We start from the raw sequence: 16,595 nt of genomic DNA, 5'->3' as shown, positions 1-16,595 counted from the left end.
TTTTAGAAACTTATTGAAGCTTTATTTAGTATGCCTAGCTTTATAATTTTTTAAATCTTTCTATCATCATAAGAAGCATAAATTCAACTTTTTAACAGTTCCTGAGTTAAACAATTTTATTTAACTTCCTTCCTTCTTGAGCCTTTTATCAAACTTATAGATTAACATCGATCCAAACATTGCAAAAAAAAATAAGTCTACGTTTATTTTTATCTATTTCCGTTTTGATTAAATTTTTAATACTTTTTTTTAAATATGTTTGATCTACGAAACCTTTAAACATTTATTTTTTGTCAAATGCGTCACCAAATCTCTAATCTCTATGCTAACTATATTAACTCTAAATCCAATTTTATGATAACCTTGTGTTTTAATCTCTTAGGACTCATGCTTAATATTTTTAAGAATCATCGACTCATTTTTTGCGTTTAACCATTTTTAGGCAATTTTTTAATGAAAAACTCGTGGCACCTTAACCTAGACTCCTGACTTGATAAATTTAACAATATTTTTTTGTGAATCAATGGTTAATTAACTATAACCCTACAATGGTTTATTTTAATTACCATTTGCATCTATATATATTTAGCGCATGCATATATAAAAATATCTTTGGTATAAATAATATAACGACAACGACCTCTATAGACGACAACAATTGCCCGGCTTGCGAGTTGTACATTGTTGTTATCTACGCCAGAGTCTGAGAAGTCATAGCCCACCATGAATTATCTCTAGCCAAAGAAAGTCACAAGTACAAAGACAACTCTATGCCGGAGATGAGGAGCCAGTCGAGGGTTATCAGCTGTCGCTTTGCTGTTGCTGCTGCTGCTCTCTGATATGACAGCGCTTTGCTGGTATTATATTTCAATTTATAGATCATATTTTATGGCTGTGTTATGGGCTGGCAATATATTTAAATATGCATTAAATTGCGTAATAAATTTAACAACTGATGCTAAACTCTCTTACGCTGACTGCCTCTCCCGCTACCTCCCTCTCTTAAACCCTCTGTCTCTCTGTCTAATTAGAGAGCCGACAATAAAATGCATCGCAGCCAAGTTTAATTACCAAAAGTGCGACAAACGTGGCGCGATTTTTCGATTAGAGGCGCCGTTGCGAGGCCCCAAAGCGATTCCGATTCAATGGAGCACAGCGACCATATATATGTGTATATCTGTTTCGGTACCATTATCAAGCACGGCGCAGCCCTTGCCCCACAAAAAAAAAAAAAAATGGGAATTTGTCATCAAGGGAAAGAGCACAAACAAAATATTGTGCAATAGCAAATGCTGCAGCCAAAGAACTGATATAAAATATGCCCGCACAGGCCAAGCCCGGATAGATGCGGCCAGTTTCACGGCTGGACACAGAATTTTGACCAAAAATTGAACTAAAAACAAATTTTAGCAGCAGCTGAAATTGACAGGCGCTTTTATAGGCTGGGAGGGGGGGAGTACAGGATGCGACTAAATGGAGCTGTCGCTGCACAGTGGGACAACAAAATTGCAGTTTGATTTGATATATATGATTTATGATATAGAACTAAATCATATTAATATATGTTAACTGGAAAAGCAAATAATATTATAACAACATCTAATTCATTTCTGACTATTTTTCTTGGGAGCGAATTACCTATAATTATTAAGTGATTAATTTTGCTTTTATTAAAAAAGAAAAAAAGCTTAACACAAACATTAAATAAATTTTCAAAATTTATATCACAAAATTTTTAACTGAAGAAACTGCCAATCGATTATGAACCAAAAACTCTGAAATTAGATCTTGTTAAAGACGGACAAACTAAATGAATCTTGATAACAATGTAAACTTAAATGGAATATTGAGGAATACTTAGAAGTACTTTGAAGCATCTGTATTCAAGTATCTACAACAACTGTAACAACAAAAAGGTTCTAAGGTTCTACTAATTTGCCAAAAGAATATATATCTAATTTAAACTATTGCCCAAAGGTTACAGATTTTAATTTATAGAAAAATATCTAATAGCAAAAATAATAATGAATGAAAAATAACAAATATTTAATAAATAAAAATGAAATCAAGAAACCCAATTTTCGATGTCAATGTACCACTGTGCTCTCTGCACTTTGCTCGCCTTGGCCATTGCAGCAAGTGTGAAGATTGCTGAACTGCTGCAGTTCTTTTTCTTCTTGGAGCACGAACACACTGTCTCTGTCTCTGCCATCATCGTTGTTGTTATAGTTGTTTTTGTTGTTGTTGTTGCTGTTGCTGGCGCTGCCATGATATAAATTGCACAGCTGAGCAGGCAGCATAATCGCATGCAATTATGCCCCACACAATCACAACGGCAAAAGTTTGCAAAACTCGCCAAGCAGCAACCAACTCAGCTGGAAATACTGTAGCAGCAGCCGCAGCAGCAGCAGCAGCAGCAACAGGAGCAAAAGCAGAAGCTTCAATTGGTGAGGGAACTGTGGGGAGGCCAGCAACAAGCCGGCATTAACAGGTGAGTGGGCTGGGCAGCAGCTCGCCGAGTTAAGACACCGAATTGAGAGACCGAGAACGCCCCAGAACCACAACAATGCAATGGCTATGGCCACAGTTGCAGTTTTTTCTGCTGCAACAGCTGCCCCATCCTCCATTCCGTCTCTGCGTGCTGCTCTCGCCTGTTTTGTTTGTTGCACAATCTTGTCTAACTATGTTTAGCCATCGTGGCCAGTAGGTTTCCTGTGTCCAGTCTTCTCGCTCACTCTTACTCGCACTCTCTCGCTCTGTGATTTTAGCCATGTCGTCCTTGCCTGATTTTTGAGGCCTATTTTTGTGGCGAGTTTGACGGCGCGCGCTCTTCGAGCTTTGCTTAACTACATTTTCTTTCCCTTTTTGCCGCTCGATGATTGCAATTGGATGCACCGAGTGTAGCCATCGTCCTGTGCAGCTTTGATCTATTGATGGATTTTCAGTTCAGCTAGTTCTACTGTTGTTTCTTCAGCTTGTTGTTGTTGTTGTTGTTTTATCCAGTTTTTCAGTTTTGTGCCACGCTTTGAGCAAATATTGCATTTTGCGTTTTCCAATTAAACATGAACAAGTGCCGCCTTTTTTGTCTACTCGTCACGCGTTTTCCTTTCACAAGTGTTCAGAAGGATTTCAGTTATCGAGAATGAATTTTGCATCCTTTGGGTAAGCTGAGCAGCTCAGAACTGAAGATTCGTGCCGATTTAACAGAAGGAAATTGAAGTGAAAGCCTTCCAAGCAGCAGATAGATGGATTTTTAGAGTAACATATGAGCACCAATTATCATATATATATATATATATATAACATCGTTATTAAATTGCAATCTTAATTATGATTCTTCTAGTTAATATAATGCAAAACAAAAAAAAAAAACATAAGTAAATACAATAATAATACTCTTAAGAGCTAATAATTAATATTCATAATAAATTTGATGAGTAAATGCTTACTGAGTAAAAAGAGAAGAGCTCGAGCGCCCAAGCAAACGGAATATTATGCTCCGTTAGTTAGTCTATAAGTTTTTTCATGCTACAAATTAGTTTGCTCTCTCAGAACTAAATGCTGTGCCTAATCTTGCACATCTTTCCCAAGACTTGAGCCGAACAAAATTACATTTATCTTTTATCTATTTTAAAAGATTAAAAAACTCCTAACTAGTCTTTAACTCATTCATAGAAAACTAAAACGTCTTTCCGTGAAAGCAGGAGTGCAATAATTCTTGGAAAATTTCATGGCAGTAGTGAATCGAGTACAGCTGGTAAGAAAAAAAACTGAAAATAAATAAATAATAGCAATTACATACGAACGCGCCGAGCTAATAAAACCGGCAGCAGGCAGCATTACATAAAACAAGCGCCTCTTGGCCAAGTTCGTCTAGAGCCGGCCTAGAGCGCGCACTTGAGCGCGTTTATAGCACTTTAAGAGGCCCGGTAAATACATAAAACAAAGTTCTGGACAGACTTTGCCCCCCTCAATCAACGGGAGTGTGCCTTCAATTTGGACACGTGCAGCTCTCGAGTGTTTTACAATTTTTCATTTAGCAAAAGGAAAATTCCTAGAAGTTGTTACCAGGCGTCTAAACTAGTTTACGGTAAATGCGCTCTAACTAAACTAGAAAAGAAATGTCCAGTTGCTCACACATAATATTTAGGAATTTTGTCATGCATAAGAAGGCATAACTGAAAATCCAAAGATAATTGTTAGAGAATGCCGTGCACGTAGCTCGCTCGTTAATTCTACGAACTCAAAAATCATAAATAGGTATATACAATAACCAAAAAGCAAGACAATTAAAGCATTTTTTTTCCTGGTAAAACGCCACACATAACCTTGCCTGCATTTTAATCATCAAAAGTTTTTTTTTGTTTTGTTGGTTCTTTGGTTCGTTTTTATATTTTTCTCTTGTATTCTCGCATGGTTTTGACGAATTTCAACGAGCTGGTTGCACGTGCTGCAGTGCGAGCCACATCAATCAAAAATAATTTATTTGAGAGCAGCCAAAGCATGAGTCTTGGCCATAGAGCCAAAGCTCGTGGCTTGGACATCTGAGATAGCGTTATGGTTTGGTTAATGGTTACAGTCATGCCTGGGCTGCAAAAGAACTACGCAGAGACACGTTGATAATACTTAAAAAAAAAGCCTCAAATGCATTTCGTGGCAACTTTTCTTTGTCGAATTGTAATTGTGTTAGAATTTTTCGTATGCATGACAATTGCTCCCTTATAATTTACGAGCTCGATTTGCTTACAAGCCTGTCCTCAATTAATTGATTTATTGCAGTCCGGAGCTGAACGTGTCGAATAGTGGGAGTTAAGGGAGAAATAAAAATTATGAAAGAAAAAAGACAATAAGATACGACAAAAGCAAGCAAAAGCAAAAGCAAAAAAGCAAAAGGAAACTTCAAATGAAAACTTTAAATATTTCTGAGAGATGAGTAAACAATTGTTTTTAAATATTTTGTTATATTATACCTATATATAAAAATAATCCTATTATTATTCTGCCTAACATGAGTCGGAGATCTGGTCATTTCGTCGCCTCCAAAGGTTACAACCCTGAGACAAACCATGCTTTCAATAGTGTATAAGCATAAAAAAATTGTAACAATAGCCTATTTCACAGTCTTATGCTTGGTAGAGATCAGAAGGTAGTGATCGATTCCAAAGCATAATAAAAAATATGAAATCTTTAAACAAGTATATATACTATGTTCTTCTACATTTTTAAAGCACCAAAACTAACTTATGCTTACGCTAAAAAATAGATTGAACAAATGTAAAATATTAAGAATATAAAAAAGAAAATGTTTGCTACGTGCGATTCGACAGTCACGACTCGCAGATAATCATTTTCAACGCCTTAACACATGTCTTCAGCAAAGGGTGAATTTTGTGTGTGTGTGTGTGTGTGTGTGTGTGTGTGTGTGTGTTTGTGCGGGTGAAGGGGTCGGATTGGGGACTTAAGTTCTTTAAATATATTTAGTCTGTTTAATTCCTTTATCTTGTGGCCGCAGAATGCAAAATGTTGGCAGCTGCCATGGGCACAAAGAGTTTTATTGTACCCGAATCGCTGTGTGTCTTATTTACAAAATATTTATGCCAAATGTCTGGCCATATACGTAGAGCCGTAATTAGATAGTCAAATAACTTGTCGCTGAGGCCAAAAATCAATAGCAGCCACCACCAAAACCAACACCAACATCAGCAGCGAGTTCGAGCCGTGAGCTGACAAAAGATGCTCGGGTACGTCCATTAAATTTGTCACCCGCGGCTAAGCTAAATGTCAAATAGTTGGCACACAGTCACACACACACACACACACACACACACACACGCACATACACTCGCACTCGCACAACAATAACAGCATCAATTTGACACGTACAGGCGCTAATGATGGGAATGACCAGCCAACTGAGCGATCGAATCCCATTGACCGACCGCTCAACATGCCCACAATTGTGCCTCGACTCCGAACTCCCTTTTCCCAACCATCCACCGTTCGGCTGTGTTGGGAACTTTTGGACATCCTGCCGTTTCCTGGCTCAACCAGAAATGTGGCCCTAACCTATGTGTCAGTTGACATTTGGAGTTGTCGCGTCTCAGCGACTGCCAATTTAATTCCCATTGACAAAATGCACAATTGCTCTCTAGTCCTTTGTCCCGCTTGCTGCCCCCCGCACCCTATGTCCAGTTACGTTTCGCCTTTTGTTCTGCTTGTAACTCTTGTTGTTGTCCTCCAGTAATTTCTGTAATTTCTGCTCGTGACAGCCGCCTCATCGCACCGCTTGCTATTAATTATTTTCGAAAATCGCTTGTAATAACAATAAATTTTTGGCCCATAAGATTCAGTCTGCAGGCCCGCTTCAGCACCCTGCGGTTACCAGCCTTTACAGCCAGCCTGGCTAATTTTTTTATGGTAACACAACTGTTAAATTTTACACGACTTTCAAATATTTGCCAGCCCAAAAAAAAAGCTGAAGAGAGTATCTTTACTTTTCAACGAAATGCAATCAATGCAAATGTTTATATTGGGCTTTTCGACTGTCTGCTCTATTGGGGAGTTAACCTTTCTCTCTCTCTCTGGCTTGTATCTGTCAAGGTCCCAGACATGCGAAAGCAACCACTTTCAATTTTGACGGCATATCGATTTAATAAATTTGCGTGTGCGTCCCTCGCGACAATTTGATTGACAAGCCACGTCCGTCCGTCTCCCATTCCATTATCAGTCAGTCAGTCAGTCATTCATTCATTTTCATTGGGGGGTTTTCCAAAAAGTCCGCTGTTTACATTTCGAGTGTGTTCGGGTCAGGTTTTTGCTCTGTAGCTATGATACTGCTGCTGCTTCTTCTTCATTATTTTTATATTGGCCCAAGAGCATGGGAAATTGGTTTAATTTTGTTACAAATGTCAATGTTGGGTTCTGGTTGGGACTGCAAAAATTGTTTGCTAACGATTCATTTTTGCTCTTTTCCCATGGTTTTGCTATGATAGGGCGAAGGGTGTTGCGTTTTTTTTTTAAACGAATTGGTTTTACTTTCAAGTTTTTAAGAGCGGCGTAAAATTGATGAATCTATTAATCTCTGTTCTAATTTGTAATACATTTGAGACCTCTAAACACATTGTTCCCCATATCGTTACTTTCTTAATTTTTCCATTTTGTTTTCATTTTAAGAGAGTGTTGACAAAATATAAACCAAGCAATATTTGAACTTCTCTTTAAAGTAAATCAAATCATTTATATTCCAAATTTCGTAAATCCACTTTATAGTTATTTTTTCTTCACAGTATTTTAGTGAACTCCACTTTCCTTTCTTTCCTCTTTTGTAGAACACATTTCTTTCTCATTTTTTTTCTTTTCATACACAAAAACTAATTTTATTGTCTCCCTTTCTTTAGGCTTTCCAACTTAACTTAATAAAAAAAATTAATAAATATATAATAAAAGTAAATAAAACCACAATTAAAATAAATAAATATAATTAAAACATAAATAAACATTTGTATAAATATAAATCAAATAAAATAAATGGTTATATAGTTATATACAAATATTTACTATTATAGAGGAAGATAATAATAATAATTTATCAAATATTTTTATGAATATAAAAATCACAATAACAAAAGATTTTACGTAATGGAAAAATGTTATAACATTTTTCATTTTATTCCAAGCTGATTTTCTACTATATCAATTGTCAATTAAAAGATATATATCTTTAAATAAGTTGGCATGTGACATGCTTTATAAAAGTATTATTTGGCTTTAGTTAGATCTCAATACGCTGATACGTTGTTGGAGCAGAGAATTAGCTATTTTTGTGACAGAACTGGAACTAATTTGAAGATGGGTCTATAAGACAGCGAGCAGCGTCCGTCCAGTTATCAGCAGCTGCTGTTGGCTGGCTTGACAATTGTCGCCCCTTCTGCGGTGCACCCCTTGGCGCAATTTACAACACTTGCTGGCTGGCATACCAGCATTATCAACACTGAACGATCTTATTTAGGCGATGCATTGCCATAGATACGAGCTGGGTGATATGAGAAATAATGGACGCGTAGACAGGCGTGGCTGTTGCTCTGTCCTTTGGTCTTTCGTCTTTCATATAAAATGAATTTCAATTTTGAAAAATTGCCTTTCGAATGTTTGTGTGAAAAACGGAAATGCCATTTTCCCCCCAACCACCGCAACTCCAGCCCACACCCCCGTCCCAATGCCACTCGTCACTCGCACACTTGGCCCTTTTGTTGTTTCCTCTCTTGCAGTCGGAGCGTGCGCCCAAATTAGAAACCAAATGCAGAAGGCGTCAGCGCGCGCAAGGGGGGATGGGGCTTAGATCTGTGGCAGGGGTTGGCCGGGCAGACGTTTGACACTTTTAGTTTTGTGTTTTTCCACATTATGTGCGGGTACACGTTTGCTACGTTCAATGAAAAGTAACGGAACTGGCAACTGGGAACTGTGACCTGTAGAACTAGGCGAACTGGGTACTGTTTTTCCCGCGCTGCCCGCTCAAGATGCACGAACACGAAATGTTGCACCGACCCCTGGTGGAAATTTACATATGCATAGGTGCAACACCTAAAAAGTTTTTATTGCTAAATCCTTATTATGTGGGAATTGTGTCTGCCTGTGTGTGTGTGTGTGTGTGTCGGTCTGCTTCCCAGTCTCTGTTTAGTTTAAAAATTTAATTATCGGTTGCATGTCACCGCCTTTTCAATACCTTCATTATAGACGCCTACTTTTTGAACCGACTTGCTATAATTAAGCGCGCCTAAATATATACCCAAAAAAAATAAAACCCAAATACTGAGTTTTAATTGCTCGCCCCCGTTGTCTATTTTTATATACCAAAAATTCAAGAGCTCGCGCGTCGCGAGTGATAAACACAATTTTATTCAAATTACCCGGATGTTAACAATTTGCTGTGCATGGTCTTTGAGCGCAGGCAGCAGCCGAAACAGCAGCACCAAAGTTGATTTATGAATATAATGTTAGGTTAAGGTGGGTCTAGATCTAGCTCTGAGAGCTAGCAATCGGTAACATGCAAAACTGCTGGCAACAGGAAAATAATAAAGTCGTGAGAATTCGAAAAACCATACCTCAAACGATGTTTGCTTGGATACATAAATACTATAAAGCGGTAGAAGGGAGTTTCCTAGAGAGCTTGCTAATAGGAACTTTTGATAGTTAAAATACCTACAAAGGATGTATATAACAACAAAAAAAATGCAAATGTACATATTCTGTCTTGCGGCGAGCTCGAACCCTAAAGTTCGAGCTATTTATGCCAATGCTTACTAAAGCGATAAAAATAAGAGTCTTACTCCAAAAAGGACAAGTGTGGACTAAATATATAAATATTTAACGCATATAGCATTAAATAAATATTAAATATATCGAAAAGTAAACATTATTATATAAATAACAAAAAAACTCAAAAATGTAATATAAATATAAAATCTGTACTCACATAAGATTCCAAGATTCCTTTTATAGGCAATATTTTAAATGTTCTATTAGATTATAACTTGAACATGTTCTGAAACGAAAATGTAGCTTAATAAAAACTGCATATTTATATAAAATAAATAATATATTCAAATCATTTTAAAAACATTCCTTTCGCTCATCAAAAATAGTTTCAAAAGATATATGGCCCGTCTTTGCATAGTATACTACTCATCACCATAAACAACAACTGTTTTAAATTCTTGGCAATATTTTTGCCAAGTCATTCAGCAGCACTTTGGTCTCCACTGGCAACCATTGAGAGGCAAATCGCAAGTCGAAGCAACCGCCCTGTGCAGATGCATCAACCCTTTCGACGAAGCTGAACAAAAGCCTAAAAACAAATCAACAGCAACTTTTACAATATATCCCATTGAAAGGCAGACTTTAGCCCAGCTAACACCACAGCACACCCCACCACACGCCACACCGCACCACACTGCACACCCTCTCCTGCTGGGCACCGTAACTACGTACAAACAATGAACTCATAACTCAAGTGACACTTTTTAACTTGACTGCATTTCATCATGTGGCACATGAGCGCTTCTTCTTGTTCATATTCTTCTACTGCTGCTGCTGCTGCCATCTTCTTCTGCGTCTTGGACTCAAGTCTTGCTGCTTGGATCTTTGGTTGCATAGGGTACCCGTCTACCCTTGCATAGGGTATTTTAATTATGTCACCAAATGTGTAACACATGGATATAGAATAAAGTAATTTCGTCCTTCTGTTGCATCTATATCTATATCTATATCTATATCTATATCTATATCTATATCTATATCTATATCTATATCTATATCTATATCTATATCTATATCTATATCTATATCTATATCTATATCTATATCTATATCTATATCTATATCTATATCTATATCTATATCTATATCTATATATATCTATATCTATATCTATATCTATATCTATATCTATATCTATATCTATATCTATATCTATATCTATATCTATATCTTGTATCTATATCTGCATCCTACTTCTATATCTACATCCAATATTTATATGTATCCTATATCTATGTCTTCAAGTCTGCAAGGGTATATATTCAGTGGCATCACGAAGACAACATCTCCATATTCTTTCTTTTTTTTTTCAGTTTCACAATATTCAAATTGAGTTTTCCAGTGCAGGCAACGACTGTAGTCATCCATCGTCAAAGTTTCTTTTTGTTCCTCTTGTTGTTGCCTGTATTTGTTAGTTGATAAAAGGCCAAGCCATTATATGCATGGCCAAGCTGCACAATTTCAACTGCCGCTCTGTCCAGGTTGTGGTGGGCGGCACGGAGAGGGCGGCGCAACAAATTTGTATGCATACGGCTGCTATGGCTACCGCCTGGCCTGGACTGGGCTGGGCCTAACTTCAACTCCAACTACGACCCGACCTTTCCTTTCAATTCAAAGTAGCTCAGCTTGAGCCGCAGCGTACTCCGCTCGAATGTCTTTTTTCCAAATTGTCATTGGCTTTGGGTCGTTCACTGTCCTTCAAAGAATTTCTTGGCTTTCTTTTCTTCTTCAGTTTTTTTAACACACGCGTACAAAATTTCGTTGTCTCATGTCGCCCGGGCTTGTCAACCTGCGGAGCACAAAACCCCCTCCCGCCCCTTCAGCTTCGTCATCTGCAGCAACATCTCAACCCCATTGCAAGTGCAATGAACTGCGCGTTGCAGGCTGGCGGCGTTGATTTATGTTACATCTTCTATGGTTACATTGGTCCAAAACCCCCCTCTCTCTACCCCCTTCACACAACACTCCAATCCAACGCAGTTGCTTGTAGCCCATTAAGCGCAGCTCATATGTTATGGAGAGAGAGAGAGAGTGAGAGAGAGAGAGAGCGGGAGAGAGCGCGGGTGCGGGGCACACACACGCACATGTGAAAATGATTTATTAGCGGTAATTGGTGTCACAATGTTCCAAAGAAAATGGAAAGGATTGCCATATCCCATTGCCCACGGCCATGACCAGGTTCTCCAGCTACAATGTCCCGCATTACTACCTCCAGTCACCCAGCCCCCACTCCCCCATGCGCTTTGTGCGTTGTTTTAATTATCTTGATTTTAAACTTATTAAAATTGACAAATGATATTCGTAGACAACATCGCGCTGTCGTCTTGTAGGAAACAGGTTGTCAATGGCTGCTTCCTAGAACTCCGTGCGTGCGCGCTCTCAAGCGACTCTTGATAAATCACATGAGGCATATTCCACTTGGGACCATCTTCATCTGCTGCTTACTACCAGCAACTTTTATTGGAGGTATAAATGTCTCTGGTCAGTGGAATTGTCTGGGCTGTGTTGTCTGGCTTGTCATCTCTCTAGGATGCGCTGGGCTTGGCCCCAGGAACGTTTTTGGAACACACCTTGCACTCTGAATGTTTTGATCGCAGAATACAATCTCATCGATTACATTTAAGATAAGCAAATACAAAATTTGGTATTGGGAATTATTTACTTACAGGTAGATATCTGTCACATCTATGGAGTGAAGAGTTCTCTGTGCATCAAATTCTTTAGTAGTTTTAAAATAAAAGTAAAATAATTGAGATTTTTTCATAACTTATCAACTGCTAGAAGAATTTGAACAGCGCTTCTTGAGTCGAATTAATAATGTTGCTAAATAGTGCTAGAAAGCTGCTTAAATTGTCTAATTAAATAAACACAAGAATTTGCTGCTTTGATTTGAACCGGTGACCTCCGACTCTATAATCCGACGCTTAGCAACGTAATTTCGTACGATTTTCCTAGTAACTCATTCGCTTTGGTCTCACCGTTTAGTCGATCAGTCAGAGCAAAGTATTTTATATAGATTTGAAAATCTTTTTTCAAGCACTTTCTCTTTTGCCAAGAACCCAACACCAAAAATATTTCCTTTAATGCATTATATAAAGAGACAAACAAACATTTATTTAACATTAATCTAAAACCTCTGAGCCCTGCCGAATTGAATGTGGGAAGTAACTTGATTAAGTTATTTTATTGTGGGCCGCCGATTGCCTTGTGTTCCTTTAGACACATGGAGATCTTGAATGCAGTATCGCAATCATTGGTGCCCTTTATGTTCCTGCATGCATTCACACCGGACGAGATTTCGGGCATTTTATCTTTCATTTGGGGCACATCCTTGAGGCTATTGAGCAGAGCGTCAGCGTTGAATTGTCCATTGACCAGGTGCCCTTGCTTCTCCATCAGGCACTTGGCGTAACATTTGAGGTTCTCATTGGGATTATTATTCATGCCACTGGACATGAACGCCTTCAGCTCCGCCTCCGTCAACTTAGTTTCGTCCAAGCACTGTTTCATCATCTGCTGGTAATTCGGATTGCACTGCAAAGGCCGAATAGTGGAAGCTCTACATGAACTGTTTTCACTGAAGGATAAGCCGTCACGTTACCTGGACAACCGACATAACGACAAAGACTAGAGTTGCTGAGAAAAAAGTTGGCTTCATTTTGCTCTGAGGTTTCAACTGTGACTGTTGTGGACATGCTAAAAAAGCTGCTGTTTATATACAGCCCACACAAGTAAGTGCAATTGAAGCAATTAGAGTTTTTGCAATACTGTTTCAGTGTTTGATTACGCACAATGCTTCAATTATTGAATAATCGAATTTCCCTTTTAAATACCCTGTGATCCATAGAAATGGGCATGCATACGGCAATGTGCTTTACTTTTAGAACTGAAGCACACATCGCATAATATTTAGTACAAATATTACTATAAATTCTTCAGCTGTATTCATTATGACCTCATTTAAATCAGTGATTTGAGCTTGAATGCGAAAATGAGGCATATAATACCCTGATAACTATCAAATTAATAAGGATACAATTCTGATTGATAATAGTCAAATTAAAAAAGATAAATTATTGATTTTTTTTACACTCGTATCTTAGCACAACTTTTTGTAAATAGTTTACAGAGCATGGTCTAGTCGAGTACTCCCGGCTGGAACGTTTTTTTGATATTGTTATTATATTTCAGCTAAAATTAACAGCTATATCTATAACGCCGGCGACTGGGATTGTAAACAGGCACACACACACTTAAATGTAAACTAAAATAAGTGTGTGCACACAAAAACATAAACATGAGTGTGCACACATACTCACACAATGGTCAAGCACAATTAGTTTTCTGCTTAAACAACAGCAGATCAATTATTTATTTATTGTGTGTATGTGTGTGTGTGTGTGTGTCCGTGTGTGTATGCTGACAATTTCAGCTTTTGTTTAAGCCTTTGTCTACATTATTCAGCTGGACAAAAATTATAATTTGTCGTGCACACTTTACACCAATTTTGGCCAACAAATCCGCAGTTGATTTAAACAATTTGTTGCTCTCCAATTTCGAACTAACTGGCAATTGCAGATTTTTGGCAAGGTCATTATTAAATAATCAACCGAATTGTCAAAGCTCTCCCCTGCTCGCCTCGTTTCTTATATAGTACTTGAATGATGCGAATTAACAAATTATTAGTCATGGTGAGGTGACAATTGTTTCGCTATTATTCAACATTCATCAAAAAAAGCAAATTTCATTTAAATTTGTAATTTTAGAATTTGATGAGAGTCTGTCAATTAACATAATAAACAGTCAAGTATACGCTTTAATTGACACGTGTCGAAAATGGGAATAGAAAAGAAACATGTAAAAGAGTCGGAAGCTGTCAACCAGGAGATACCCTGAGCAAAGTGCCTGCGGTATTAAAATCAGATTATTTAATTATTTTTAAGGTTTGGAATAGCTTGAATTTAAATTTGAACTAAAGCGCTGTTTAGATAAGATATCGATAAGTATAAATATGTAACCACTAACCATACAATGCATTATATTTATGACAATATTAAATTTTTTCGATCCCGCTATACTATACGAGAGTGTATCAAATATGGAGATCTAAGCTCTTATAAGCTCAATATCTATAAGCAGACATTTACGCAAAGCAATTATACCATATTTATCAATTTTAAATGTGCTCAAGGGCACATTATTGTAAAAATGAAATCAAAGCCAGTAAAATTAAATGTATTTAGTTAATTTAAATACATATATTTCTCTGCAAATAACGTATTACTTTATAATTGGATAGAATTAGATAAATATTGATCATTTGAGACGAAACAAATTATTATGTTGAAGAGAGAGAGTTAAGTCTACTTCTATAAAATTCCTATTTAAATATCTCTATTTTTACATAATAATTATCAATAAATAAGCTTCTACTTAAAAATTATCTCAGGACTTTGCTTGTTGCCCAAAGCAATATGTAGCTAGCATTAAATATTCCATATAAAACTATATTTATACCATTAATCTATGTAAATAAATCGCATCAAAATGTTTTCTATGGAAACCAAGCTAACAAAAATAAAAAAAAAAATGAACAAAGAAAAACAATTAAGCAAGCAGCGTGTGGCCCCGTCCAGTTGCCTGACTCCCCACACTCTGAACTGGCCTATCGATAAATGTGGACTATATAAGTTATCTAATACTTTGGCCAAATTCAAATCAATAGGCCAAACAATAAGTCGAGGCAAATGCCATTTACAGGCCCCGTTCAGACGAGTATGCCGAAAGCAATGCTGACAGTGAAAATAATTTATGCCTTTGTTATAAAATGCGCACCTGCCTCTGGACTTGGACTCTGGGCTTTGGCCCTTGCCACTTGTCACGCCCATTGGCCGGGGTCTGGGGTGCAGCCCCTGAGTAGTAGTTGCTGCTTCTGCTGCCGCTTGTAAGTTGGCTTTTTACCAGGCAGCAAGAAGACAAACGCCATTAAAGCCAAAGAACTGGAACTGAAATGGAGATGCGAAATGGAGTTTGTGACGAAGACGGAGACGGAGACGGAGACGTAGACGTAGTTGGTTAAGCTGGCCAATGACTATGAGTAAGAGTCGTTGACAAAAAGGCAAAGGGATACCGGGACGACCGGGACAACCGGGAACCGGCAGGAATTGGCAACGTGCTGCTGCCTGGCTGGCTGCTTGTCATTAGTCAGCCCAGGATAAGCAAAAGGACATGGCCATAAAAAGGGCAATGCGAGCGAGGCAAGTGCTGGCCAACTACAAGGTGTGTCCTCTGTGAATGAATTGCTGAGTAACCAATAATGAAGTAAACTGTGCTAGAGTCCTGAATGTGTCATTGTGGCAGGACGAAACTCAACCGAAGCACAATTCACTGTCAGTTGCATTGTTTTGACCTGATTTACATGCCGAACCCAAGTACAGAGCGATACTAGAAGGAGAGAGATAGAGAGAAGGACTAAGCCGAGTTCGCACTGTGGACATTTATAAATTACAACAAGAACAATCTATCTGCGATACAACGAATATAAAATACTCTTACAGAAATATCGCTAACCAGCTTGCAGTTATGTAGGGAGATGTTTGGTGGGGACATCTTGAAATTCCGACCAATGCCTGCTATATGAATTATTTATCCGATGATAATAAAATTAATAAATAAATATCTTGGAAAACAAATATATTATACAAGAAGTTAATATTCGAACGCACCGTTCCGATCCACCAAACAAAAACTTTCCTAACGATAGATTTAAAACTGAGTAACTAGTTTGTATACAAACAGGACTTTAGATGAAGAATATATATACTTATGGGATTGGAGATATAATTTTCTATGTGATATTCATTTAATGACAAAATTATAATATTCCCTAGAAGAGTACAAAAAGTACTGAAACGGCGACTGCTTCCTGTCCTGCCAACAGGACCCGCAGACGCCGATGACAGGGCCAAAACAAAGGCCAACGTTAATGAGCCAAGAGAATGGCGCGAGCCGTAACAAATGCACAAGGAAAATAGAAACGGGCGCAAATTGTAAGAAAGCAGAACTGTGTCACAATGTTTTGACACAGAGCAAAAGGCTAAAGGGAGCGGGAGAAAGAGTGAGAGAGTGTGGCAGAGAAAGGCAAAGTGAGACAAAGATAGAGAGAGGGATAGCGCGGCACAGACGGCAGCAGGGACCACAGCTCGGCCATGTAGCTAGTTAAGGCCGGGCGGACGCAAAAGACAAAGTTGATAAAATTAGATTTGTATGGTAAATAGTTT

General features: G+C 37.9%; 1 protein-coding gene across 1 annotated transcript; it reads right to left on the bottom strand.

Annotated features, from left to right (window-relative positions):
• Positions 1-12,391: 12,391 nt before the first annotated feature.
• LOC115766556 (general odorant-binding protein 56h) lies at positions 12,392-12,993 on the bottom strand. Its single transcript, XM_030710535.1, has 2 exons — positions 12,917-12,993; positions 12,392-12,849 (listed from the first exon to the last, which is right to left on the bottom strand). Exons 1-2 carry the CDS (start codon positions 12,971-12,973, stop codon positions 12,499-12,501), a joined length of 408 nt encoding a protein of 135 aa, XP_030566395.1. The 5' UTR covers positions 12,974-12,993; the 3' UTR covers positions 12,392-12,498.
• Positions 12,994-16,595: the final 3,602 nt, after the last annotated feature.

Source organism: Drosophila novamexicana, unplaced genomic scaffold, assembly GCF_003285875.2.
Source record: "Drosophila novamexicana strain 15010-1031.04,08,12 unplaced genomic scaffold, DnovRS2.1 tig00001209-arrow-arrow-pilon, whole genome shotgun sequence".
Classification (NCBI taxonomy): Eukaryota; Metazoa; Arthropoda; class Insecta; order Diptera; family Drosophilidae; genus Drosophila; species Drosophila novamexicana.
Note: the sequence above shows the minus strand (reverse complement) of the source record. Positions and strands in the feature narration are given on the sequence as shown.